The 25,917-nt window shown below is 44.6% G+C and overlaps 1 protein-coding gene and 1 long non-coding RNA gene across 4 annotated transcripts in view; one reads left to right on the forward strand and one right to left on the reverse strand.

Annotated features, from left to right (window-relative positions):
- Nucleotides 1–15,848, reverse strand: part of TAF4 (TATA-box binding protein associated factor 4) — a 76,095-nt gene extending 60,247 nt beyond the window's left edge. Inside the window, exons 1-2 of one of the 3 annotated variants that reach the window (XM_083618430.1) lie at nt 15,333–15,848; nt 12,125–13,198 (exon numbers count right to left, since the gene is read on the reverse strand). In XM_083618430.1, coding sequence (XP_083474556.1) covers nt 12,125–13,198; nt 15,333–15,765 — 1,507 coding nt within the window. In that variant the 5' untranslated portion in view covers nt 15,766–15,848. Of the gene's footprint in view, nt 1–12,124; nt 13,199–15,332 lie in introns of those variants that run through there. The other 2 variants (XM_083618431.1, XM_083618432.1) reach the window with 2 other exon arrangements.
- A 1,353-nt stretch (nt 15,849–17,201) lies between these two features.
- On the forward strand, nt 17,202–25,003 carry LOC310764822. The gene is made up of 3 exons (XR_014549234.1): nt 17,202–18,687; nt 22,053–22,194; nt 23,452–25,003. It is a non-coding gene; the product is annotated as an uncharacterized lncRNA (long non-coding RNA).
- The last annotated feature ends 914 nt before the right edge of the window (nt 25,004–25,917 follow it).

The following is a 25,917-nucleotide window of genomic DNA, read 5'->3' on the forward strand; positions in this document are numbered from 1 at the left end:
ATACTTAACCTGCAGGTAGGGAAGTCAGGCACTTTAGCATAGTTTTACCAAGACGAGATGAGGCAAATCTGATCCAGCCCTCCTGTGGCGCAATGGGTTGACGTGGCTGTTAGCCAGAAGGTCGGCGGTTCGAGCCCACTCAGGGATGGCTGTGGGCAGAATCCTTGCATTGCAGGGGGTTGGACTAGATGACCCTTGGAGTCCCTTCCATGCTACAATTCTATGATTCTCTATGGTGGGCAACAGGAAATATGCCACAAACACCAGCTAGTTTAAGCTTCCAGTAACTCTGAAAATATACATGGTGACCAAAGACATATTTTTAATGAACCTAAAATGCACTTCCTTTATATGACAGAGTTGATCTCTTAATTTTGGTTACGAGACTGGGAGTAGGCCTTGATACAGCATACTTTCTACCTAGGGCAAATTCTCCCTACTCACCTTAAGTGTCACTTCCACCTCTGTTAACTGTAGTTAAAAAGCAAACGCCTGATGCTTAAAATATTGCACTGGCTGCACATGTCACCAGGCCAGATTAAAGGTTCTTTGCATTAATTTAAAGGGCCCTTAATAACTTGGATCCGTGATATCTCAAGGACCACCTGATCAATTATATGTCTGCCCAATATCCAAGATCTTTAGGAGAGTCTTTGTAAGCGGGGAAAACTTGTATCGAAGACAGCAGACGATAAAAAGCATATTAACCATGGCTAAAGAGATAACTTCCATTATGTTTGTAAGAGCCCAATGTAGTTATTTACATAAACAGCCGAATACTATAAAGCCTAGTTTGCCCTCCCTGCCCAGCCAAAATAACCTAAACAGCAGGGGTACACAACGTGGTACCAGTGTTAGAAACTAGCCAGGTGCGTTTTGCGACTGGCGCAGGTCCAATTGCGACCACATGGAGATCTCTGTATGCCAGGTTGGCAACTGACATCTCCATCTGGCTTGCTCCTCCAGCTTTCTTAAGCAGGTAAGCAGGTATTGCATTTATTTCTCACCTTTTTTTCCAAAGAGTACATGGTTCACACACCCCCATCTCAGTTACCGATAATCACTACAACAACCCTGTGAGGTAGGTTAAAAGGTTGCAACTGACTCCAAGGTCACCCTGTGAGCCTCATGACTGAGTGGGGATTTGAACCCTGATCTACCAGGTCCAAAGTCCGACAATCTAACCACTATACCACACTGGCCTGAGTACTTCTGCTATGGGGCCAGCTATAAAAATTAAGTAGGTGAATAAATATGGGGAAAGCAAAGTATCACTTAGAGAAGGATCTGAAATATTTTCCTTGAAGCTTGAATTTGTTTTATTCTAGATTGCTTTATTTGATGTTTTAATGTGTTGTAAACGGCTTTGAGATTTTTTTCCCCTTTAAAATATAAAGCAGTATAGAAATGAAATTAATAATAATAAATTTCACTGTAAAAAAAGGCACCTAGACATTCTCTTGTGGTGACTGTAACTTAGGCTAAAGGTGCCATTTGGCAATTAGCTTATATATCCGAGTTTCTAATGCTACTCCTGACCACTGGCCATGCTGGCAAGCGCTGATGGAGCTGTGGTCCACCACATCTGGAGGACACCCCTGGCCTAGGGAAATTAATGATAATGTCACGAAGATCCTGCTCCCACATGCAATTTATTTCACTTAAACACCCACTTCTATTAAGTTAACTCCTCTCCTATTCTCTTCACAATACCACCCAGCGGCCCTTTTACTCATGCAGCTAATACAGTACTGCATCTCTTTCTGAGAATGGATGACACCTTCTGAACCAAAACCACTGAACAGCAATGAATGTAAATAATATCCTGCGAAGGTCAGGGTAAATTACCAGGATTTTCAGGTGCATGCCTGGGATTATACTGACTTTTAGCTACCAACCTCTTTCCCCCCTGGGCACCTCCACACCTGACGCAATGACCACGTTCTGACAATCAAAGCTCATCTTAATAAAAACCCAGCTCCTTTGCTCCCACCTCACTCTTCCCTTTGCACGAGCAAGCAAACATGTCAGGAAGCTGCCATCAACCATAGCTTCCCATCATATCTGAAAAAGGAGCAATAGTTAATGGCTTCCAAACAAGCCGGCTTCTTAAAAGCAACTCTAAACCTTTTGGCTTCATATAATCTGGCTTGTTTAGAAACCATTCATCATCACAGTTTCCTGCTTCAAAAGCAAAACCACTCACACAACAAGGTGGGGAGTGAAGGGTGTATTATGTTCGCGCTTATAAGCAGAGATTTGATCATCCAAAGGTGGCCACTCTCTTAGGAATGCTGGTGGTCTTCCCACTACCTGGGTAGCTCCTTGCAGGCAGATGATGATCTGGAGCATCTGTCAGGGGCATTGCATGGGTGGTTTCCTGTACCCTCTTCAAGGAATGCTCATCAAGGTGCTGCAGAATCTCCTGCCTGCAAGAGGTATGCCCAGCTTCCACTTTAACCAAAGAGTGTCCCTGCACTATTTAGTATCATGAGTTAAGTACCAAGTATCAGACAGGCAAGACAAACAAGCTGCCCTTCTCACACCTTGTAATTTCTACCACAACAATGTTTTAAAGGCAATTCGCATAACAGCTGCCACATCAAAGCCATTCTGAATCCTTCCACACCTCACTATCATTATTTTTTTTACTCAGGTAGGGTTCTCTCCTGCCCTCCCATTTATGCCCCACTTAAACAAATATAGCTTATGATATGGGCAATATCCCTAAAACTTGACACATCCAATCATAAAAATGATTTGCAAAGTACTCAAATTGCAATCATCTTAAGGCACAATTCTGAGAAGCCTGAATGCTGAAAAAGTTGTTCGCCTCTGGTATATAAGTTCCAGAAGAGCTAACGGTTACTTAGAACCTAGAAATGGGGGGGGGGGGGACTTGATACAAGACGAAATCTTCATGAAGCAGCTTTCGCACCTTTTGATTTTTCCCTGCCCCTATTGATGATCACTCCTAGTGTGGATCAGAACTGGGAAAACTCCTTGTATAATGGTCTCAAACTCACAACTGAGTTTTGCCTCAGGTTATAGCCAGCAGGTGGGAAACTCACAACAAGAATGCTAGTCCCCATATTGCTGAGGTAATGATTGGCTTGTAAATTTGTGTATCTGCATGTCTTTCAGAGTGTGAATCTAGTACTAAAAAGATTATTTTACTAAGCAAAATCCAGGCCTCTAGAAACAACAATTTAATACCTCAATTTGCTTTGCTTTGCTTTTTTTAAGTGGAGGATACAAACTCCAAATGGTGAAGCCAAGTGTGTGCATAGAAGGTGGCAAAACTCAGAAAGCTGCTTTCTCACAGATGAGAGCCAGTGTCACACAGTGGTTAGAGTATCAGGCTCGGACTGGGAAGGTACCGAGTCCCAAACCCCTACCCAACCACCAAACTCTGAGTGGCATAGGGTCAGTCACTTTCTCAACCTGAACTACCTCACAGGGCTGTTGTCAAGATTAAAGGGGAAGATCACCTATGCCACTTTGAACTCTCTTGAGGAAAATGTGGGATTGAAGTATCAGCTTGCTAACCAAACCAAACATGGCAATTATAAGTATGACTGCTGAATGGTACCCACAGAAAAGCAAATAGGGTTCAAAGGAGTTCTAATACCTTTTATACTGCTTGTCTGAGACACACTTTTTCTGAAGCTGAACAGCAACATATTCCTGCGCATCAGAAAAGCAGAGTTCTATGCAACTTGACAACTCATCACTCATTCCGTCCAAGACAATTGATCCAATAACATGCATCATAGGAATAATTTCAAAACCCAACATGCTACACTTTAAACATTACCATGCCTCATCATTTCAGAAATCAATGAGCTATGGTGTAAAATTAAACCCTTCAATATAGAGTCAAGAAAATTGCTATCCCCCACACACTCTTGTTTGATCCACACCTTTTACAAACCAGGCCTACTACTACCATGAGGTTTAAGTAAAATCTACCAGAGAACCAAAGGGATGCGGGTGGAACTGTGGGTTAAACCACAGAGCCTAGGGCTTGCCGATCAGAAGGTCAGCGGTTCGAATCCCCGCAATGGGGTGAGCTCCCATTGCTCGGTCCCTGCTCCTGCCAACCTAGCAGTTTGAAAGCACATCAAAGTGCAAGTAGATAAATAGGTACCACTCTGGCAGGAAGGTAAACGGCATTTCTGTGTGCTGCTCTGGTTCACCAGAAGCAGCTTAGTCATGCTGGCCACATGACCCGGAAGCTGTACGCTGGCTTCCTTGGCCAGTAAATCGAGATGAGTGTCACAACCCCAGTCGTCCGCAACTGGACCTAATGGTCGGGGGTCCCTTTAGCTTTACCTTACCAGAGAACCAACTACACGGACTTTTATGCAAATTATTTGCATAGCATTTCCTACTTGGGGTATATTAATTTGACCTCAAAGTGTTTCTTGCAGATACCTCTTTAAGCTAGAGGCAGGCAGCTGTCAACCTGCAAGTTCTCACTTAATTCAACCACTAGTCTGTCGTAGACTTCCTACTATCAAGAGACAAATGCAGCAGGGGCACCTTAGACTCACTTTATGCATTCCTGCACGGTACCACCACGACCAGTATCTCTTTAATGGTTGCGCCCATGCAGAGTCCAGTGTGAACAAAGATTCTCACCTGTGTATTGCTTAACACGCCATTAGAAAGAACCACGTGGTCAGAAGCCTCCATGTGACCCAGGAATAGCATAAACAGCAACCGGGACAATGTCAACCATAGGTACAGCGTCCAAGAAATAGCATACAGTACTGGAGCAATCATCTAATTTCTCAGGGAAGTGGCAAGACTTGGGGAGTGGGGAGCAATGAGTGTAAGAGAAACCACTAAAAAGGTTTACCAAGTGAGATGCTGCTTACAGTTTGCTAGAAACAAAATATAACTTCCCTGCCCATATTCATAGCCATACCAAGCACACACAAATTGCTCTTTACATTGAAGAATCTGTGGAAGCAGTTTGGTGATTCAGTTGAGGCAAGGACAGTTGGAAGACCTGGCTAGGTGGAGAGAGAGTGCGACAGACAGAGAGGTGCTGCTGAGGAAGCCATAGAAAGTGTCCAGTTTACATAGAATCCTCTCTCACAAAAAGTCTGAACTTTGTCTTGCATGTTCCAGTTTGGGACCATTGTTTAACACGATACCTTTTGTGCATCAGAACTCCACCATGCAACTTAAGCCATCTAAATGAGACAATGGGTTTCTACTTGGCGTAACCTGACAAATCTTTTAACAATCTTTTCTTCTCTAACTCCCCAAAGACATTATATTCACAATCATTCTTTGCTCGGGGCTGAAAACATATATTCAATACCTAGCAGCCACTCTGAAATTTTTAGGAGCCAACGCTTCACTGAGTTGATTAAAATATTAACAACTGCTAGACCATAGCATGAAACCTCTTGCAGCCCAAGAGACCAGGCACTTAATCTCTCCGTACACCTGCATTTGATATTAAAAACTAACCCCGATTCTTTTGGAGAAAAGAGCTAAAGATTGTTAATTCATTATGGGGGGCGGGGAAGATAATGACTGCTAATAATAATATACAGAGTCACAAACAATGTTTTACAGAATAAATATGAGGAAAAGGCAAATTTGAAACTATATAGCTTACAGTGTTGACAATGATGAAGACTAGAGGGAAGGGAAGAACAGAGAGAAAATAAACAGATATTAATACCTACAAATTCAATTATATGTACTTACCAGTAGGTATTTTTTCAACTGGGGGTTAAATATGGGCTAAGAGGGTTAAGTCAAAGGCTTCGTGGAAGAAATGTGGGGTTGATCATCACATCCTTACCTACACATGCACTGTGCTAGCACAAGAGGAATCCACTATCCCGACAGGAATAACACCTGTAGGCCAAATCTGCACACGTAGCAGCTGGTGTCCTGACTGCATCATTATTTTGGGAATCACTTTTAAATGAGGCCTAGGTCTGATAAGTATTGGAGGAGGAAGGGTATGGTGATAAATGGGGACAGAAAGCTGGTATACTGTTAGGGCCTACTTTTATATGAAAATATAATTGCATGGAGCAACTACTGTAAGAGATGAGTGCTCCCGATAAAAAAATGAGCAAATAAACATTCTGCTAACTTCACTGACCCATGTTAAAATATTTCAGGGTCCAATCTTTCAGAATTTCTTGCTACTTCAAGAAGTTCAAGAAATGCTTTCTTCAGTGGAATATGCGCAATGTTAGTTGTTATGTTAATAATGAACTTAAGTCCCTAAATTTATTGTACTCTCAGAAGAGACTAGAGGACACTCAAAAGACAGCCCTAGAAGTGAGTGACAGCTTTTTCAGAAAGAAAACCTTAATGCTGCTTTGTGCAGATTTATGGCTATATCTTGCATAAGTGAGGCATTATGCAGAAGCTCCAGAGATTTATAGTATTATGTGCCACCCCAAGTATCTTGCGGTTTTGCACTTCACAAAAACTCAGCAAAGAACGAAAGTCCAACCCCTACAAGAGTCAGAATTAGATAAAAATTCATCTGCAAAACAGAGCCATCCCGCCCACTCCAAATATTAACCCAGAACCCACATTGTGTACCACACAATGTACAGGAACCAAGACTTCACACCAGGCTCTGATAAATCAAAATGCAAATAGCATGAGCCAATCAGCTAAATCCTCTGATCCAGGCGAGACTTCAAACAAACCACACACTAACTGACAGTTCTGATCTCATGACCAAGTTAGGTACCATATAAAGCAAAATGAAACCTCCCAACCTCGCCAAGAAAACACTATCTCAGCTACCAGCCTATTCTATCCAACAGTTCAAGATGAAGTAAAGATAAAAATACACAAAGCTGGGGGTTGGGGTATCTTTCCAAACAAAAGGGGAGGTGCCATTTGATAACAAACGAACTATTCTGTATGTGTATGATTTATCTCTGTCTACCTGGATCTGCTCTGGGGATAGTATTCCAGGAGTTTAAAATTTCTAGCCTCCAGAAATAGCTTCCAATTTGCCTTTTAGATTTATTGATGCTTAGTAGCTAGTATCCCTTAGCTTGACGTGCCCTTGGGAGGGGGGTGCATGAACCCTAAGTATGCAGCTTTTCTGGACAACTAGTGAAAAAAGTTCTCAGCATTGTTGTTTTCCCAGCCCATAATTTCTTCAGGATGTTTAAGTACCTGTTCCATTTGGGGAAAAGAAGTGTGCCACCTCCCCTGCAATGCATTCTACTCAGCTCCAAGTAGCTCTGGGCCCCTTATCTCCCACATCAACGAGCACTGCTACACTTAGCAAGCACCTTGTAGTAGGCAAGTAGGCAAAACAGCTACATTTTCCCCTTTTCTGAATCCCACTCCAGCTAGATTTTCAGTGCCTTCCTTGGGAGCAGGTGCTTCACAATATGGAACTTAGTAATAATTCATGTTCTCATTAAAGGGGGCCTCTCTGCTTGGTAATATGCACATATTTAAAATGCCATTTATGATTTTAGGCTAGCCATCCTCAACCTGGTAACCCTCCCAAGGATTTGGACCACAACTCCGCTCACCATGCTGGCTGGGGCTGATGGGAATCGTAGTCCAAAACATCAAAAGAGCACCTGGCTGAGGAATCCTGTTTTCAGCACACTAAACGGCCATGTCAGAGGATGTACCAGGGACAGTATGTTATAATGGTAGCAGAGCATCAGACTAGGACATGTGAGACCTGGGTTCAAATCCTCACTTGCAGTGTTCGAAATTAGCCAGGCATGTTCTGCACCTGGATATCAACCACTTGCGACCAAGTGAAGATGCCCACGAGCCAGGATGATGCCTGACATCTCCACCATCTGGAGGTGCATGTCTTGGGATCATTGGATCGGGCGTATTTTCACACACAAATACCACATCCTGCAGAATTCTCTCTGTTATGCTTCATCTGTGTAACTGGAATGAATTTCAGGAACCAAAACGCTTTTTCTGTGCGGCCTGAGCAGCAGCTATCACTATTAAGAAAAAAGAGGCAGGAAAAGGCCAATATATATGTGGACTGTCCCTGGATCAAGTGACCTTTTTTTTTTTAAGTTCTCAAAGCCCTTTACCTAGCTCAAGGTTGTCATCTGAACTAGCTAGATGCTTAACAGATAACCAATCACAGTCAGTCCATCATTTGAAAAATAAGACTTTAGAGCCGTCTTAGGCAACCGTAACCTTGGTTTAAAGGCTATTTTGGAGCCTAGCTGATATATCTGAGTTTCTAACACTGCTTGCTAATCGGCCTTGGGCCAGTCATTGCCTCTCAGTCTTACCTACCTCACAGGGCTGTTGTGGCGATTAAACAAGGGCAGAGTACACCACCTTGAGCTCCTTGGAGGAAAAGGTGGGATTTAAATGCAACAAATAAATATATAAAATACTGAAGATTCCTCTACCTGGGAGCAAACTTGCTATAGGCCCTTGATACTGCAACTTGCATTGCATATCCCCCCCCCCCCAGTACATCAGCCCTTATGGTCCTAAAAGACAACAGGATGCCCCTTCATGATTGCACATGCACAAGCACCAAAGAAGAAAAAAACACCATTACCCATTTCTGACATTAGTTTCTAAACTCAAAGCCCTTCCAACTGTTAGTACAAAGAATTTAACCTGGGACCTTGGGCATGAAAAGCACATGCTCTCTGACACTGAGCTATGGGCAAGCCCCCAAACTTTAGGGCTTTCTTGCTTAGCAGAGTAGGGTTGGGGGTTAATATGCTTCCTGGCAGTTGCTGAAAAACATTTTGGTGTCTTAATTCCATCTGACTTTTAGCAGCAATTGTTTTATTGCAACTTTTTAATGGTTCTATCTTTTTAAGTGCTTGCATATTGTTGTATTCTAATCTTTGGTTATATGTCACTTTGGGCATTTTCATTAAAAAGTGATGATTAAATATTGTAAATAATTTAAGCAATGAAACTGACTGCCTCTTTGTACAGTATGCGTACAAAGTATTTTTTTTACACTATAAAAATCATGAGTACAGTATAAGAACTGCATCTCAGTGATTTGCAGCCTGGTCCTGTGGGTGTTTATACAGCAGTAAACCCATTGAGTACAATAGAGATTACTTCCAAGTAAGGGTGCATAGAACTGAAGTCATAATTTTCCTCCCACAAGACAGGCGTGGCGTGGCACTTTTGGATTTTGCTGTAACCACAAGTCCAAATCTTCTAGAGAGCAAGCCACACTTGTCATGATTTGGAGCACGTGTATTTTTTTGCAAATGGACAGCCTTTTTAAAATCGCAAAACGGATGTATCGAAAAGGTACACAACAGTTGTTTTTAGATAAGATTTTCTTTCTGCAACACTAGTAGCCCCACAGGGGCAGCTTTTCACATTTCAATAGGCAACTAAAAAGAGTGGCAGCAAAGCTTCAAAGGCCTGCCCTTGAAGATTTCAGTTAAGAAAAAGCTGTTGTGTTTTGAGGGCATTTGTTGCAATATGTTTGCAACTCCTACTAACTAGGAAAATGACGTCAAATGAAATGATGTTCAATGAGCCACCCTCTTTTTAGGAAAAATGGGTTTGTGCCTTTGGCATGCATGAGAACATAATAGCAGCACAACAACTGGATCACACCAAGGCCCACTTAGTCTAGCAATCTGTTTCCAGCAGTGGTCAGTTAGATTCCACCCCCAGAGCTGGGCATGAAGATAGCAATCACACCCTGCTTCTTGTCCCCATTTTTTAAATTTATATAGTACCAAAAAAATCTCGCTTTTCCCCTCTGAAAGGCACTAATCAAAGTGGCTAGATAAAACAAATGAAAATGAATATAGATTCAGAACCACGTGGCTAAAACCTGTGTATATCTATGCCTTATGAAACCTAGTGGCTGTCTCCACATCTTGTGGCAGTAAAATCAATACATTCATGATGCATTGTTCATCCCCAATACAAAGGCCCAGGTTTATCTGGTTTTGTGTGGGGCCAGAAATATAGGGATACATTTGGTCTGGAACACATTGACTGGGAAGACTGGAACAGGGACAGGCCATAGCACCATGGTACAGTGTCTGCCTCACATACAGAATAGCCCAGGATTGATTCCCTGAATCTCTAGGTAGGGCTGCAAGCGTCACCTGTCTGAAATCCTGGAGCTGCTGCCAGTCAGTGTAGACCACACTCAGCTAGACTGACCAATGGTCTGACTCTGTACAAGGCAGCTTCCTATGTTCCTTACCTTCTATACTGTACCCCGGCAATTCTGTTATCAGAATGGAACTTTGCTTCTTTTAGCAGCTAAGCACCCTTGTTCTATACAAGCCATTTATAATGTGAAAGAAAATGAAGACAGAACTTTTGGAGAGGCAGGGTGAATACTCCCCCACCCCCTTTCAAATTAAGAATGCAATGAAGAACAGCAATTACATGGTGTGGAAAGCTTTCTTGCACAGTTCAAGACTGCCTTGAACCGTGGACATAATTAAGCTTACTATGCAGTATCTTTCTGTCCAATGCAAATACCCTAAGTTTTCTGAATATTTAGCCAGCCTCTATAGAGGATCTAACAGGCAGCCTTCAGTGAACTGAGCAAGAGCATCAGCTGCTGCATACAAAATGCTACTGTAGAAGAAAAGTACAGTACAGCAATATAATAGGGCTGCTGGTCTCTCTTATGTGATAAACATATCAATCTAAGCAGTTCGCCAAGTATGTTTCAACCAACATATTGGCTTTGCTATTCAGAGATCCACTGAAATGAAGCACACAGAACACATGACCACATTGATTTCATTAGGTAGCAATAAGGGGGGGATAATTAGATGCGCTTTGTGCAGTAGCAAGGCAACCTTGCAATAAGAAATTCTTTTTGGGGGGGAATACTAATATTCAACTATAAGTGTCAATTAGATCTGCATATTCTCATAGGCAAGTGGAATTCAGGTGGAATTGACAGGTGTAAAGGTCTGAAACAGCCAGTTCAGATTACTGCTGTCATATTTCTACACCACAAAAGAATGTCAGGGAAAAGGTGCATCACTGTGAAAGGCTGGCAACAACTGGAAGAGAATGTTGCCCATGTAATACTCAGTAAGAAGAGAAAGCTAGACACACCATTTTTACTAATTATTTAAAACATCTCAACTAAAGTCACAAACTGAAGATATTGAAGCCTTAGGATATACTACTTTGGGATCATAAGGAAGGAAAAGCAGAATGAAATTAATCCAGCCTTGCATTAGGTCTTGGACCAGAGAAGCTCCTTCCCACGTTGCCTCTTAGTACCAAAACATGATCTTAACTACTACATGTGCTTCAGCACTACCCACAACAGGGTGATGTGAGGACAGAATGAGGCTGGAATGCTATTCCAGACATGCCAGTTTTAAAAACCATCAAGGGCCATAGCAGCACAGCATTTTTGTGTCATTTTAATCAAGAGAAAAAAGAAAGCAGATCTGCTCCCAAATTGTACTTGCTTTTTGCTGCTTCTGTGACAACAGTGGCAGGCTGAAACAGAGGAGAAGAAGTAGGAAGATGCTAGGACATATCTCCTTTGCTTAGCACAGTAGTAAAGCACTTTGCTGTACTGCAGGTTTACTGCTTTGCTCACTTAACGCTAAAGTAAAAATTTACCTAGCAGTGCATTCTCTCCTAGGGTTCAATACCAGCATGCTCTGGTCCTTTGAAACACCAAACTCCATGTGGATGTAATGTACTACTCTGGGGAAAACATATGATTTAAAGCTGTGCAACTCATAAACCTGCTGGAATCCAAAGAATCTCAGATTTTACTTCTTTTAGCAAAGTTGTGTTTCTAGCCCTCATGGTGGCAGAGGAAAGCCTGAAGGAAAAGCTGCTAACAGACTAGATACAATCGGAGCAGCGCAATCTACCCAGAAAAATTTCAAATTTACAGATGCTGCAAAATGTCCATCAACTGGTTCCTGAACAGCTACCTGCATAATGCCAATTACAACTAATTGGAATATGCAGAACAGAGCACATGTAACTCCATGTCCAAAGAGACCTTCACAGTACAATCTGTCCAACCCTGCATTTACAGTAAAATCTGGAACATTTGCTTCGTTTTAAGCAATAGGCACCAATAGCGCAGAAAAAGAAAGAGGGGGGACTCCTTCAAGCCTTTCCTTACCTGGTGGCAACTGAAAGTTCTGAATATTTGTTGGATTCTGAGGAGGCTGAGGCAGACGAGGTGCTAAAACAGTGGGAGTCAAAGTTGCTCTGATTCCACTTGTAGTTGCCGTCGGAGTCCTTGGTAGGCTCTGCGCCACTGTGTTGGCTGCACCCTTAGCCAGGCCTGTGGGGGTGCCTGGAGGCGCAGGAGGAACCCCACCAGGATTAGGGGCCACGTTGGGCAGGCCAGCTTGCATAGTTTGCCCGATTATCATATTACCCCCTGTAGTACTGGGCTGGCCACCAGCAGCCAGAGTCTGCTGTTGAGTTACCGTCTGCACAATAGTTTTAGGAGACTCCGATTTGATGACCTGCGTGGTGGGTGCAGCCGGTACCCCAGAACCTGGCTGGCTGTTCACGAGGGTGGTCTGGAGGGAAACACCAGACCCCACGGTGGCTGCAGCGACAGCCGCGGGAGGAAAACTCCCCACGTTGATGGTCGAATTGATCACAGTATTGCTCCCGTTCTGGGTGGCTGCAGCCACGGAGGGTCCTGCCGTGTGAATGGGTGGCCTCACCAATGCTACAGTTGGTCCCCCAGCTCCAATACTTGGGGGCTGCTGTGAGGAGATCACCGTTGGGGAGGGCGAAGAGGCGGAGGACACCCCAGTGCCAAGGAAAGAAGTCTGGATGACGGTATTTGAAGCGGATGGCAAGACGGCGTTAACGGTACTGACTTTCCCCACATTTCCAGGTCCATTGTTAACAAGAGGGGTGACAGCAGGGATTACGGTAGGGTTTGCCGTTACAGGCGTGGCCGAGAAAGCTGCGTGAGAATTCATCACTACGTTACTCCCATTCAAGGTCTGCACTGTCGTGGTCCCAATTTTACCATTCCTGGTAGATAAAGCTGTTGCCATGGTGCTGATTACCACTGATTTACCCTGGCTAAGGGTCCCTGGGGTGACAGCAGCTTCAGATCCGCCTTGGACAGGTGCAGTGGTGCTGGTGCTGGTTGTGGTGGCCCCGTCCAAAGTAGAACCCTGGGACCTGGCGTTATGATTGATAACACTCCCTTGCACTCCACCAGCTCCTGCAAATAAAACAAAGGCGATTAAATGTCAAGAACATACAAAAATAAGAGAGAAGCCAAGAAGTCTTTTGACTAGAGAAGCCAAGAAGAAAACATCTGCCAAACTCTGCTAAAACAGTGGGACTCTTCTCCTTTGTCTTAAACTCTCTATATTGAAGGACATGAAAAAGGTGAAAATATTTCCAGAGCGGAAAATAAAAAAAATCATCTCACTGTTCCCATCCCCCCACAAACGGTAAACTTAATAATTAACCAAAGCCATATATATATATGACACACACAATAAGAAATCAGCTCCTAAGGGGATTGATTATATGTTTCTTTTTCCTTCTTTGGACACTATAGCACTGTGTTTGATAATACTCTACTGCAAGCCTGCTCTAGCAGTTGCAGGGAGGAAAAAAGAGAAAAGTAAATAAGGGGCAGCCCAGAGGCTTCAACCCCCTCCATACAATCCCCTCATCTGCTATAGGAAAACCTAGTGGCTAAATGTTTCCTGTTGAATGGAACAACGTGGAAAAGTGGGACTGAACAGCAGCTGTCAGAGAGATGATAGAAGGCAAGGCAGTGTTAGAGGACTTCACCCTCCCTCTTAAACATACACACATTAAACCCTGCTGCTTTGATTGCTGCTCCTACAAAGGAAAACAAATACTAGCAAAGATGCTTCTTTTGCACCCAGAAAACCCACTGACCCTAGCAAAGTCTGGCATTATGTGTTACACCATCCCTGACTTTACAGGCCCCGTATTTAAAAGACACAAGTAGGAGGACTGTAATCAGATAGATAACGTCACACAAATCAGGGCTACCGGAGGGTTGTTCCTCCAAGATCCCCCTTTTCTAACCTGGAGTCCTACATGCAACAGCATCCCTGTAATATTTCAGTCACACAAAAGCGAGGGAAAAATATATAGAGGGGGAGGGGAGTGTAAATCATGGTGGTGGAGGGGGAGAGAAGCACTGTTTTCTTTCCCTTACAATGCTCCTCTAGCCATGCAGTGAAAGACAGGACCAAATGTTATGATACCCCTCGCAGTCCACTGTCTTGCTATAAAGGGGAAAACATTCACAGATGGGCTGTCATCTCTCCCAACCCCACGGGCAAGAGGGGCTTGTCCTCAGATTCGAAGCAAACCACACAGCCTGGCATATTGTTTAAGGAGAAAGAAGAGACTCAAAAGGTTGAGGTATAACCCCGACGACAACGGAAGGAGAAGCAGCCAAACAGACCGGCCTTTGCAAAGAGGTATATTTAAAAAGGGTTCCTGACCCCGACGTCCCCCCATCACTTCCTCTTCTCAGGGGAAGCTGGTGTCATGATTAATAACAATGCCCCCCCTCCACACAAAAATCCTTGCACTTCGGCTACAGAGAGTGGGGAGGGCAAGGAAGAATTCAGACAGCTCCAGAAGAGCATTATATATATATATACAGAGGGAGAGGGAGAGAGAGGACGGGAGAATCTCCCCTGTAAACAACACAATTTCTTATTTCTTTGACAAGGCAGTGGGTAGGGGGGAGGGGGGAGGAGCAGAAGTCAAATGCCAAGGGTCTCCCCTCACGATCAATCAGGAGCACCCCAAATACCCCAGCTACCAGGAGATTGAAGTGGGGGGGGAAGGGATGACATAATTAAAAAGGAGGGGGGTGGAGACGGTGTTAAAGAGGAGAACTGCCATACATACACACATATACAACCACAACAAAACCCCTTAATAATCCATTTCCACTCTAGATGTAGTAGGAAGGGGGGGAGGGGAGGCCAGTCCCAGCCAAAAATAGTATGTTGCGGGGAGGGGAGCGAGGGGGGGTTGGAGGGTGAGAGGTTGGCATTCTAGGAAGGCCTCCCTCGCCCCCGACCCTCTCCACCCAGCCACCCCCTTGCACACTCCAATTCCTATCATAACAACAAATGGGGGGGGGGGAGAGAAGAGAGAGAATGGGAAAGAGGAAAAGGAAAGAGAAAAGAGCAAGGAGGGGAGCCAGCAGTCCCGCTTTAGGGGGGAAGAGGCAGGAGGGGGGGAAGGGAAGGGGGCAGCGGGGGGAAGGGGAGAAGGGGAGCCCCCTCTGCCCCCTGAGGAAAGAGGGCAGCCCCTTCCCACCCCCACCCCCCGTCGCCTCGCCAGGTTACCTGGCTTGGTGATCTCGGGGCCACTGAGTCCCATCTTGGCGGCGCTGGTGGCGGCGGCGGCGCTGCTGCTGCCGCTGCCTCCGCCGCCGCCGGTGGTGGTGCCGGTGCCGCTGCCGGGGCTCTCGGTGTGGACATGAGCACTGCTGCTGCCGCCTCCTCCTCCTCCTCCTCCGCCTCCTCCTCCGCCGCCGCCACCTCCTCCTACTCCTCCAGGGCTCGGGCTCGGGCTGCTGCTACTGCTGCTGCTGCTCACAACATGGTTCCCCAGCAGCCCCCCAGCGGCCCTGAGGGGCTCCTGCGCCCTGTGGTGCTGGTGGTGGTGGCTCGAGGCCGCCAGCTGAGACTCCAGGGAGCCCACCAGGTCGCTCACCACCTTCTCGTCCACATCAGGGTTCAGGAAAACCTCATCCAGCAGATCCGAGCCCGCCGCCATCTTTTTTTTGGAGGGTTCCTGTGAGAGGCTCCCGCCCGACCGACCGCCTGCCGGCCCCCCTCCTCCTCCTCCTCCTCCTCGCTCACTCCTCCCTCCCCCCGCCCTCCTCGCGCTCGCCACCCCTCCCCTTTCTCCCTCACTCACTCATTTTACACATACACCCAGCTCCCCTCCCGCCCCGGCCTTCCCGCACTAGGCATGCGCGCGAGGGAGGGGGGAAGAGGGGAGGGGCGGGCCGGCAGCCGAGGCATCACATCAGCGGCCGGAGAGGGATTCCGCCGGCTCCCCATTGGACGGCCGGTCGCTATAAAAGCTCGGGCAAATGGCTGCGAGCGCTTAGTAAGGGGACGGGCGGCGGCGGGCCCGGCTGCGGCCTAGCGAAGGGGGTTGGGGGGAAGGAGGAGGAGGGGGAAGGGAGGAGCGCCGGGTGCGCGCGCGGTTGGCGGAGAGGGGTTTGCGAGCGTGGCGGAGGTGGCACTGTTGACAGCCGCCGCCGCCGCCTCAGAGGCGAGCAGCCGCCGTCGCAGTTCTTTGTCTGGCGAAGCCCAAAATGGCTGCATGTTCGGCGGCGGCGGCGGCTCCCGCTCTTCTCCCTCCCTGCCTGCCTGCGCGCCCCTGAGGTTTCCCTCGGCGGAGCGGGTCTGAAGGGCAACCCCGCCGCACCTGTGCCAGCTGCTGTAACCGATACACCCGCGGGAAGGGGCGGCGGTGAGGGGAGAGGAAGAGGGCCGGGCTCGACCCGGCGGCGGCCCGCCTGCCTGTGGGTGAGAAGGGCCTCGTCCCGCCGGGGAAGCCCGCCGGCCTCGCCTCTTAGCTGAGGAGACGGGAGGTCTCGCCCGCTCGCCTCGGCCTTGGGGGAAGAAGGGCCCGCGCTCGCTTCCTGGCCATGCCGGCTGCCGCCTCTTTCCTTCCCTCAGCCTTGGTTTCTAACAGAGTTTGAGATCTCTCACACGGCAACCCAGGGGGGGACCCTCTCGACACCCCCCAATCCTTGTCATGGGGCTCCCCGTTTTGCAGACACACGCATAGGCTTCCCCGCCCCAGTTGAAATGCGCCCCTCCCTATTGTTAAAAATATTTTTAAAGAGTCCTCTTCAGTGTCAAAATCAGCGCCCTCCTCCTCTCCCGCCTTTATTTTTCAAATCGCTTCCTTAACTCTCTCTCTCTGCGAGGCCGGCACGAAATCTCCCCCCCCCCCCACCACGTCAAGCCGCCGCCTTTCCATTTAGGAAGTTCTCTAGTATAACTGATCCTCACAGACGTTTTTTTCTTTCTTTCTTATTTCATGCTGTCCTGAGAGCAGCTGGCTGCTCACATCGCAGCCATGTCGTCATACCTTCCAGTTTTTAAGTTGCTATCTGAGAGAGAGAGGAGAGATCTCCACTTTGCATGTAAAGAATTTCTCTGAAGGAGACAACTCCTGTTTCTAAAGTAAGTTGAAAGGAGAAGGGTAGCAGATAGGCCTTAAAGTGCAGAGACTGAAGGAATGTAGGACCTCACCCCCAAATCTGGGGGTGGGTACAATTCCTGTTTCGGTGTCACTTCATAGAATTGTAGAGCTGGAAGGGACCCCCAAGGGTCATCTAGTCCAACCCGCCACTATGCTATCCTTAATGTTCTTAACATCTCCCCCCCCCTTTACATGGCTTAAAGTCACTTGTAATCAGATTTTGGTGTGGTTTTTTGGTCAAAACAACTCACCGAAGCTTCCTATAGTGGTCCTTTTGCATTGCAAAGTCACATTTGTTAGTGCCGCCCTTGTCATAGTGTGGTTGGCCTGCAGCGTAAAGCTGCCTGTGAAGATCTCTGTGCTCTCCTTCCTCAGACTGGCAGAGGTGCAGGCTATGTGTGCCGCCACGTATCACAATTTATCGCCAGTCAGTTGTAAATGGAATCATTCAGAATTCTCTTTGTGTTCCTCTCCCTGCCTTCTTTAACCAATTTAATCTGGAAAGCATGTACTACCAGGCTGTGCTAGTCACTGTCTCCCTTGCCGAGATACCTTATGTTGCTGTTGCCCTTTATTAATTATTTCTGTGCTTAGCCCACCCCATCCTGAGGGTTCAGGATGGGTGGCAGTACTTTATTCTATAATTTATACTTCTAATGAGACTTTTAGAATGGTGAAAATTAGAGGGGATGGAAACATCTACTTAAACCTGACAATTAAAAGAATCCACCAATACCAAGGCTTTTAATACCAGGCGTCAAGCTCTTGAGCAACTCCCAGTTTTAAGACAAAGGGGTTATGTTCTGCTTTACAGCATATTTCATCTCGGTTTTAAGGAGTTAAGAAGGCTAAGCTTTCCTGTTATCAGTCAGTGTCAGTGCACTGCAGGTATTTCAGGTGCCTCTCTGGGCAACTGGAGGGGTTCTGCACTCCTTGCAGCAGGTAACTGGTTTTGTTCCCAATTAAGGATTAGCTGAGGAAGTACTGAAAATGGGTAGCATACATGGAAGCTGCTAACCTATGTCAAGAATTTCTACAAAAAAGACAATGAAATTCTTGATTTTGAATTTAGAAAACTTTGCAAACTGATAGCCCCATTCTTTATGCGAGCTACGTAAATACACAGAGAAAGGGTTTTTTATATTAAAGCCTTGGGAGAAAAAGAAAAGGGGGGGGGATGATCAGTAGCTGTTCAGACTGCCCTTTAAAGTTCAGCAGCAAAAGGCAGGGGGAAAGGATGGCTTGAGAGCATCATAACTAAGTCATTAACCCCTCACGTCTCAGGAAAAGCTGTAAACCTTTACATAGGCTAGAAAAAAAGAACCTAAATAAATCTGCTTCATGCTTTGCTTTCTCTTGACAGAGGGAACACATGCCATGCCCTTGATTCTGATCACCACTGCAAGAGATGGTGTCTGAGACATACCAGCTTCCCTTACACATTTCAGACACCCAGTTTTCCCAAGTTTGGGCGTAAGACTGTTAATATGAATTAACTTCACGTCCGTCATATTATTGTCCCTTTGTCCTTTTAATCTGGCCATTTTACACCACCCTACCCTAAATCCTGCCTGTCTTTTGGATAGCTACACATACGGCTTGGTAATTGCTGCCTTCACAACAGGTAGTAGAGGTTTTTTGTTCAGTAAAATAAATGGAAAGAGCCAGGGCAGAAATGTACAACATACCTTTTTTTAAAAAAAAATGAACTTAAAGCAGCTTACAAAACAGAAAAGACTTAATATTTTAAATCATAACACCCAACGCCTCGAAGACAGCAATGGCAATAAGGGGCGGCATGTTACTTACCAAAGTCCAGGTTGTCAGGAAGCAATAGTTACAAGTTGCTAGTCATTCTTGCCTATTATGTTGTGCTTCTGCTTCCTTTTACCTTTGCCCCGTCTTGCAGCAAAATTACTAGTGAGCCTAATCACCTCTGAGGGAGGGGAAAAAACCTTGCCACTTCTGTGATCTGTGCAGCAAGTAGAATAGTTTGCACTAAAATCTTAAACAGTTCCTCAAGGAGGAAAAATGCACTGTTTATGTGACGCAAACTACTTTACAAACAGACCAATCATAGCCATGTTTACAAAGCAGTACCATTGATTTAAGTGGCTTTTACTGTACTTGCCAGTGTGTATGCTTAGAACTGCTGTCCAGGAGTGCAAGCCACTTCCAGTATGGCTTAGTCCAGAGATGGGAACAAGGTAGAATATGGTCTTGTCAGTGGACCGCTAGCCAATATCTGATAACACTGCTTAGTGCCTGCTTGTTCCTGGGATTCTTGATGGAGTAGGTCAGGCTTCCTCAAACTTGGCCCTCCAGATGTTTTTGGCCTACAACTCCCATGATCCCTAGCTAGCAAGACCAGTGGTCAGGGATGATGGGAATTGTAGTCTCAAAACATCTGGAGGGCCTGGACTAGGTGGACCTTAATAACATGCTGCAAGGCACTTCTTAAGTGTGCTCATGCTTTGTAAAACAGTAAGTTGGCTGGCTCAGATCAGTATCTCATAATTAACAACCAACCACTCGGCCAGCTGTGAGAGGTATGTGAAGCACTTTGAGATCAAAATTGCTCGGATCTGTGCCGAACTTGATGCCACAATTAGTGCAGTTCCATTGGAGGTTCTAGACCATCATCTTGTTACAGCCTGTGGGGTCTATTTCCATTGTTGTATAGCCTGAAGAAGTGTAGGGAACACTTGCAGCAGTGAGGCTGACTATAGTCCTCTTGATCCCAACTCATTTGACTAGCATGGGAAGAATGCCCCTTCCCTCCTGAAAAGATCTTCCTGAGATACAGTTTTTTGAGGAAACTATCAGTTTCTAATATTCCCTTCCGGGGCAAGGTGGCCATCTGGCATCAGGTGTGCCTGGAAGAAGCAGATTATCTAGACTCAAGCTGGCTTCAGGTATGCTTTTAGCACCAAAACTGCCCAGGCCAACCTGATACAACCTGATACAGCCCAAGGCTCAGTGGTTTAGCAGTGCCACCCACGTCCCTAAAAGTATAAGTAGGCTGTTCTAAATAATACTCAATTTGAGGTTTATGGGCTACTTCCTAAGTGCAGATGTTCACGTAAGATGTTTTACCTAAAAATGCAAATATAGTAAATGTGTTAACAAATCTGGTTTCCTGTGTATTTGCAAAGAAGAATATGCTGAGTTGAAATAATCTTGCTGCAGCATAAAATTACTTTAAACTTTTTTTGCAAATTGAGGATAATCCAGTAAGATAAATATTTATTTTGCAATATTTTAAAGAGTGGTGGGCAACGCGGCTTCTGAGGCCCTCTGTTAATGTTGGTAGTGCGTTGCTGCCACATAGCTTGCTCCCATACAAACACCCTGAGATATATGGAAGAAATCCAGCTGCTGCACTTTACACCCTGAGCTTCTCCTATATAGGTCAGGTCATGCTGCACTATGCCAGCTTCACACGAAGGAGCCATGCTGTAATGCAGCCTTCACCCACCTGCTGCCCCCTGTGCTGCCTGAGACTCATGGGAATTGTCTTTAGACATCTGGCAGGCATCCGGTTTGTGGAGCCTGCTGTTTTTGGTCCCGTGCTCTCAGTATAAGTGGGGAAAGTTTATATCCTCATGCAAAATAAAGAGGGTAAAATTTTGGAATGTTGCATTTCAGAGTGTAGGTATGGGGAGAGTCATAGTTGTTAAATGCTTTTTCACACAAGACTCCTGTATGTAGCACATCAAAGGATATCTCTGATACAATGGTATATGCAAGGAAAGTTATATATGGGGAAATAATTATTTTAAAATATGCAACCCCCAACAGGAAGCCAGAAGTGATACAGTCCAAAGCTTTAGAACCTCATTTAATTTTCAAGCTGACAAAAAGTTGAAAATAAGAGGCCATAATTTAGTTCTTTTCAGTTTCAATTTTTTGACTTCCCTATGGATTCCCTTACATTAGGTCATAGTATCAGGATTTTTCAAGGAGTTGGCTTTTCCACAACTTACGTTATTTTCAAATCCAAGGCAGCATCTTCATTGAACCATAATGGGGGGGGGGGGAGAATCTTTATCTCTAAGAAGTTTTTTGCGAAGTGTGAGAACATCAAACTGCCAATTTACACACTAGCCATAATCTCAACATTAACGTTTGGTTAACCTTATCAAACTGAGCAGAGTTAAACTTATTCCATGCTGAATTGAATTGTGGGCTGTTTCTGTGGCTTTCTTACATAGAGGCATTTTGTGCTAGTGTTTTGTGTCTGTTATAACCTTGGAAGCCTAGGCAACTTTCTAGGCTGCATACACATGACATTTTTCAGCTGCATGCACACATTTTATTATAGAATCAATAGAGACTTGAGTACATTTTTCCCTGTGTAGTATACACACAAAATCCAGATCTTCTCCCTATTCCCCCCCCCCCCCACGAAAAGCACTTTTAGAGAAACCGGATTCATTCTAAAAATAAAAGCTCATTGCAGATTGAATCTGCCCTACCCCCAAATATATCCATTTGAAAGCAGTTGTCGAGGGCCCTGTCAGTGGGGGTCATAGCCACACCTGCCCCAGTTACATTGTAGGTGGGCATATACAAAAGCCACAATCACCATTTCATTTGCCTGAGTCATGTGAAAGAGCAAAAGGCATGGAAAACCTAATGAAAGGGAGGGGCTTTAGAACATGTTTCAAGTAGCTACATCCATCCTTAGGTATAGCAAGATCTAGAATCAATCTAAATGGAAAGCAGCATGTTGAATACAAGCATGAATGCTTCTGGATTGAGAAACACTACATTTTTGTGCTACAAGCAGTTAAAGTGTGTACGGCTTTACTGACAGGTATATCTTCTTGCTCCAGAAATTTCCGCAGCCAAGCATGAAGGCGGTGAAAATAACACATGAATCGCGTCACATACAAGAATTTTGAGTTCTATAACAGTTTTCTTTTGGGGGCAAACCTTTGGTCTGAGGTGAACTCAATATTGCCCTTTAACCCGCGGGTTGGTCTTTAATTGGTTCTTACTGTGATGAAATATATTTTAAAGCTAGATGTTTTGTATTTGTGGGGTTTTTTGTTTTGCTTTAGCCTGTGGTTTTTTTATTTTAATAGTTAACCACACCAATACGTTTTTAGGTAAATAGCTGATGATCTCCCAGCCATTTAGAGGAGGAATTGAGTTCTGAGATGTAGAGCACATGCATGCACAGGGTCCCACAACGAACCCATGCCACCGCCTAAATAGATCTTGGGCATCAAGAGTAGGAGATGAAACACAGCAAAACCACAGCTGTTTAACAGTAGACAGTACTGGGGGAGATGGTAGTTTAAAATATGTTCACCATAATTTCTAACCTTTATACTTGCAATGCAGATACAGTGGTACCTCGAGTTAAGTACTTAATTCGTTCCAGAGGTCCGTTCTTAACCTGAAGCACCACTTTAACTAATGGGGCCTCCTGCTGTTGCCGCGCCGCCGGAGCACGATTTCTCTTCTCATCCTGAAGCAAAGTTCTTAACTTGAAGCACTATTTCTGGGTTAGCGGAGTCTGTAACCTGAAGTGTATGTAACCTGAAGCGTATGTAACCCGAGGTACCACTGTATCTTTACAGCAAAATAAAACGCGCTTTGTCTGCCTGTTGTCCAAAGGGGCGTTTCAGCATACATTTTCATCACCTGATGACCATAATAAAATGGGTGGTTTGTATGCATAATACAGCCATCACAGATCTAATGGCACTCAAAACTATAGTTGTTTTAAATAGTTTTTATGCTTTGACGCGCCCTGGGACCTTAGGCTGAAGGGTGGTTAATCATAATAATATAGATTCAGCCTTGGTGCTAAATTTCCTTATGTGCAAATTGGGTGTTTTGACATAAGCTTTTAGATCCCACTTCATTAGATGCATGAAATGTTATCCTCAGTTGGCAGTTATCAGCCATCTGAGAACAACACTTCACGCGTCTGTGGAAGAGAACTCTAAGCTAGAATACCTTATGCACAATATTGGTGTGTTAGTTTTTTAAGGAGTCACAAGATGCTTCATTGCAGACATCTTTGCCTGAATCATCTCAGTATACAGTAGATTCCAAGAGCAATGGAGGCACAAAAAGCCTGTTTCTTCATGTGGTTGAGCTGGTTCTGGAAAAAAATGTTCCAAAGACCAGTTTATGCATTCTACAACCTCAGGCCTTGTTGCCTAGTCCTTTTAAAGTTGTCTCAAAAGTGCATTCAACTTTGCCTTGCCTATTTTTCAGCATAAGCCCAATAACTTCTAGTACATTTGCCTGAAGGTGCTATTATCCAGAAAAGCCCTTTAAAGAAGACATTGGAGCAGGCAATGCAGAAAGTACCTCCTGAATTACAATTCTGCAATTAATAAGGGGGAGGAGAGATTGTGTCATCATAAGTTCTCACTACATTCTCTGAAAACCTCGAGTAGGCTGTTGATTTTTAATTTTTTATTAAGTAAAGCTGCTATCCTTCCCTAACATTGGATAGAATAAACGCTATAATCTGGCTCTGAAAGCTGTGTTGGATGGGAGACCACCTGGGAACCATTTGTAAGTTGCTTTGAGGTCTTTAGAGGAAGCACATGGTATAAGCAATAAATAAATGAAGACTGTTTATGTTCATATTCAAAGCTTGTATGTTTGGATAAGGAATATTCCTTAGGGGGAAATGGGACTGCTCAAGTCCTTTGATTCGTAAGAAGTGTTTCCCGAGTTCAATTAATATATTTCCTTTTTTAAAAAGTAGTTTTATTGTTTCAAGGAACAGAACTTGGGCAAGGGTAGGGATGAATGAAGGATTTTTAAAGCAATAGTAGCACTGAAATTGATTTCAAAGTGTTTGTTCAAATATGTGCATGATCATTTAAAATGCAAAATTCTAATTTTGAAATTCCAAATCCAGATTTGAAATTTGACTCCAGCTTTCAAGTTCTATTTATGGCTGAATTTTCCATTTCTATTGGAGTGGAAATGTTCGGATTTTTGTGCAGGTTCACATGAATGTTGGTGACAAGTTTGAGTTGCAGCATGGGAAAATGTGAATTGAATTGCAACGTAGACACCACATACTGAATTTTGCAGGTTTCATAGATTTCACATTCCACTTGTCATGCAACAGTTGGGAGGAAAGAGCTACTGGATATTTATATAACAAATCAAGTAAAACTGTATTGTCCCCATGTTGCTTCCATGTAACTTTATTACAACTGTACCATTTAGTCTGTTTGAAAGAGTTTATGACAGGCATGGCCAAACTTGGCCCTCCAGATGTTTTGGGACTACAACTCCCATCATCCATAGCTAACAGGACCAGTGGTCAGGGATGGTGGGAATTGTAGTCCCAAAACATCTGGAGGGCCAAGTTTGGCCATGCCTGGTCTAGGAGAAGGCATTGCATCGTAAGTCTCAAGCCATTGAGCCTAGTGGACTTCTCAACACAGCTGCTACTTTTCTACAGCAGCCAGTTTCTGAATAACAGTTTATGTATGGTTTTGGTTGCTGCTGCTTCCAACTGTCTTGAAGATACATTGCCAGGTTACACAGTTCTTTAAGTCACTGCAAACACTTTGTGACCACAATTACAATGAATCAAACTTGTACTTGATCTATAGATAAACACTTTGGGTAGTAATCAGCATGGCACTAAGGAGGTTGTTCAGTCAGCATAAGCATTTTTGGTTGCATGATAGAACCATCTCCTCTCCTCTCCCCACAAACTTCTCTGGGATTTCTGACACACACACCCCGAACAGATTTGTGGGGTACATGGGAGGAAAGAGTGGGGAAAGCCCTACTGGAGTTGTCGTGCTGACTTCCACTAACAATACCAAGTAGCTGAATCCAGCCCATGGCCTAGATTGCTGCCGATACTACCAGCTGTCACTATCCAATGCCAAATTTGGTTCTTGCACCAAATACACACACCTAAAAAAAACTTGAGTTCTCATATTTTGACTCTTATTGCCCTCAACACATTAATTTTTATTTACTTTTTAAAATTTGTATACCACCTTTCATCTGAAGGTCCCAAGGCAGTTCACAACAGAAAAATACAAAATGAGAATACAGTATACATAATAAAAACCAATAGCCCCCAACACATTAAAAAAAAAAAGCCATGGGGTGTTCAATCAACACCTGGTTGAAGAGAAACATTTCCCCCGGTGCCTAAATATATGTAATGAATGCGCCAGGTGAGACTTCCTTGGGAGAGCATCTCACAAACAGGGAGCCATTGCAGAAAAGGTCCATTCTTGTGTTGCCACCTTCCGGACCTCATGAAGGCACACAAAGAAGGGCCTCAGATAAACAGTTCAGCTTTTTACTCTTAAAGTCATTTAAACAATGCCCAATCAAAAATGGAACGGGATAGTCTAAAAAAGTTATCCACCTTGGCTCCCAATTCCATATTAAATCTCACCTTTTTGAGGGCCTTGTGTTACTGACAGCCAACCATGCTGGGTGTGTAAAATTTACACCCATTTTCCTCCCCTCTTGTGCCATTCCAGGATACAGAAGTGATTAACTTTTGGAGAAGTTTCTGCTACTTAAAAGTGTTTGCAAACATGTTTGCTGCATTTACACTATTCCAATTTTTATTCTTCAAATATGCTTGTTGATTTTGCATTACTTCCTGCCCCAAAACCGCAGCTCATTTAATAGCCAAGAACCTATCCCTTACTGCTGGGTATTTTCTTTCTTCTTTAAAAA

The sequence above is a fragment of the Podarcis filfolensis genome (assembly GCF_964270895.1).
Source record: "Podarcis filfolensis genome assembly, chromosome: 6".
Lineage (NCBI taxonomy): Eukaryota > Metazoa > Chordata > Lepidosauria > Squamata > Lacertidae > Podarcis > Podarcis filfolensis.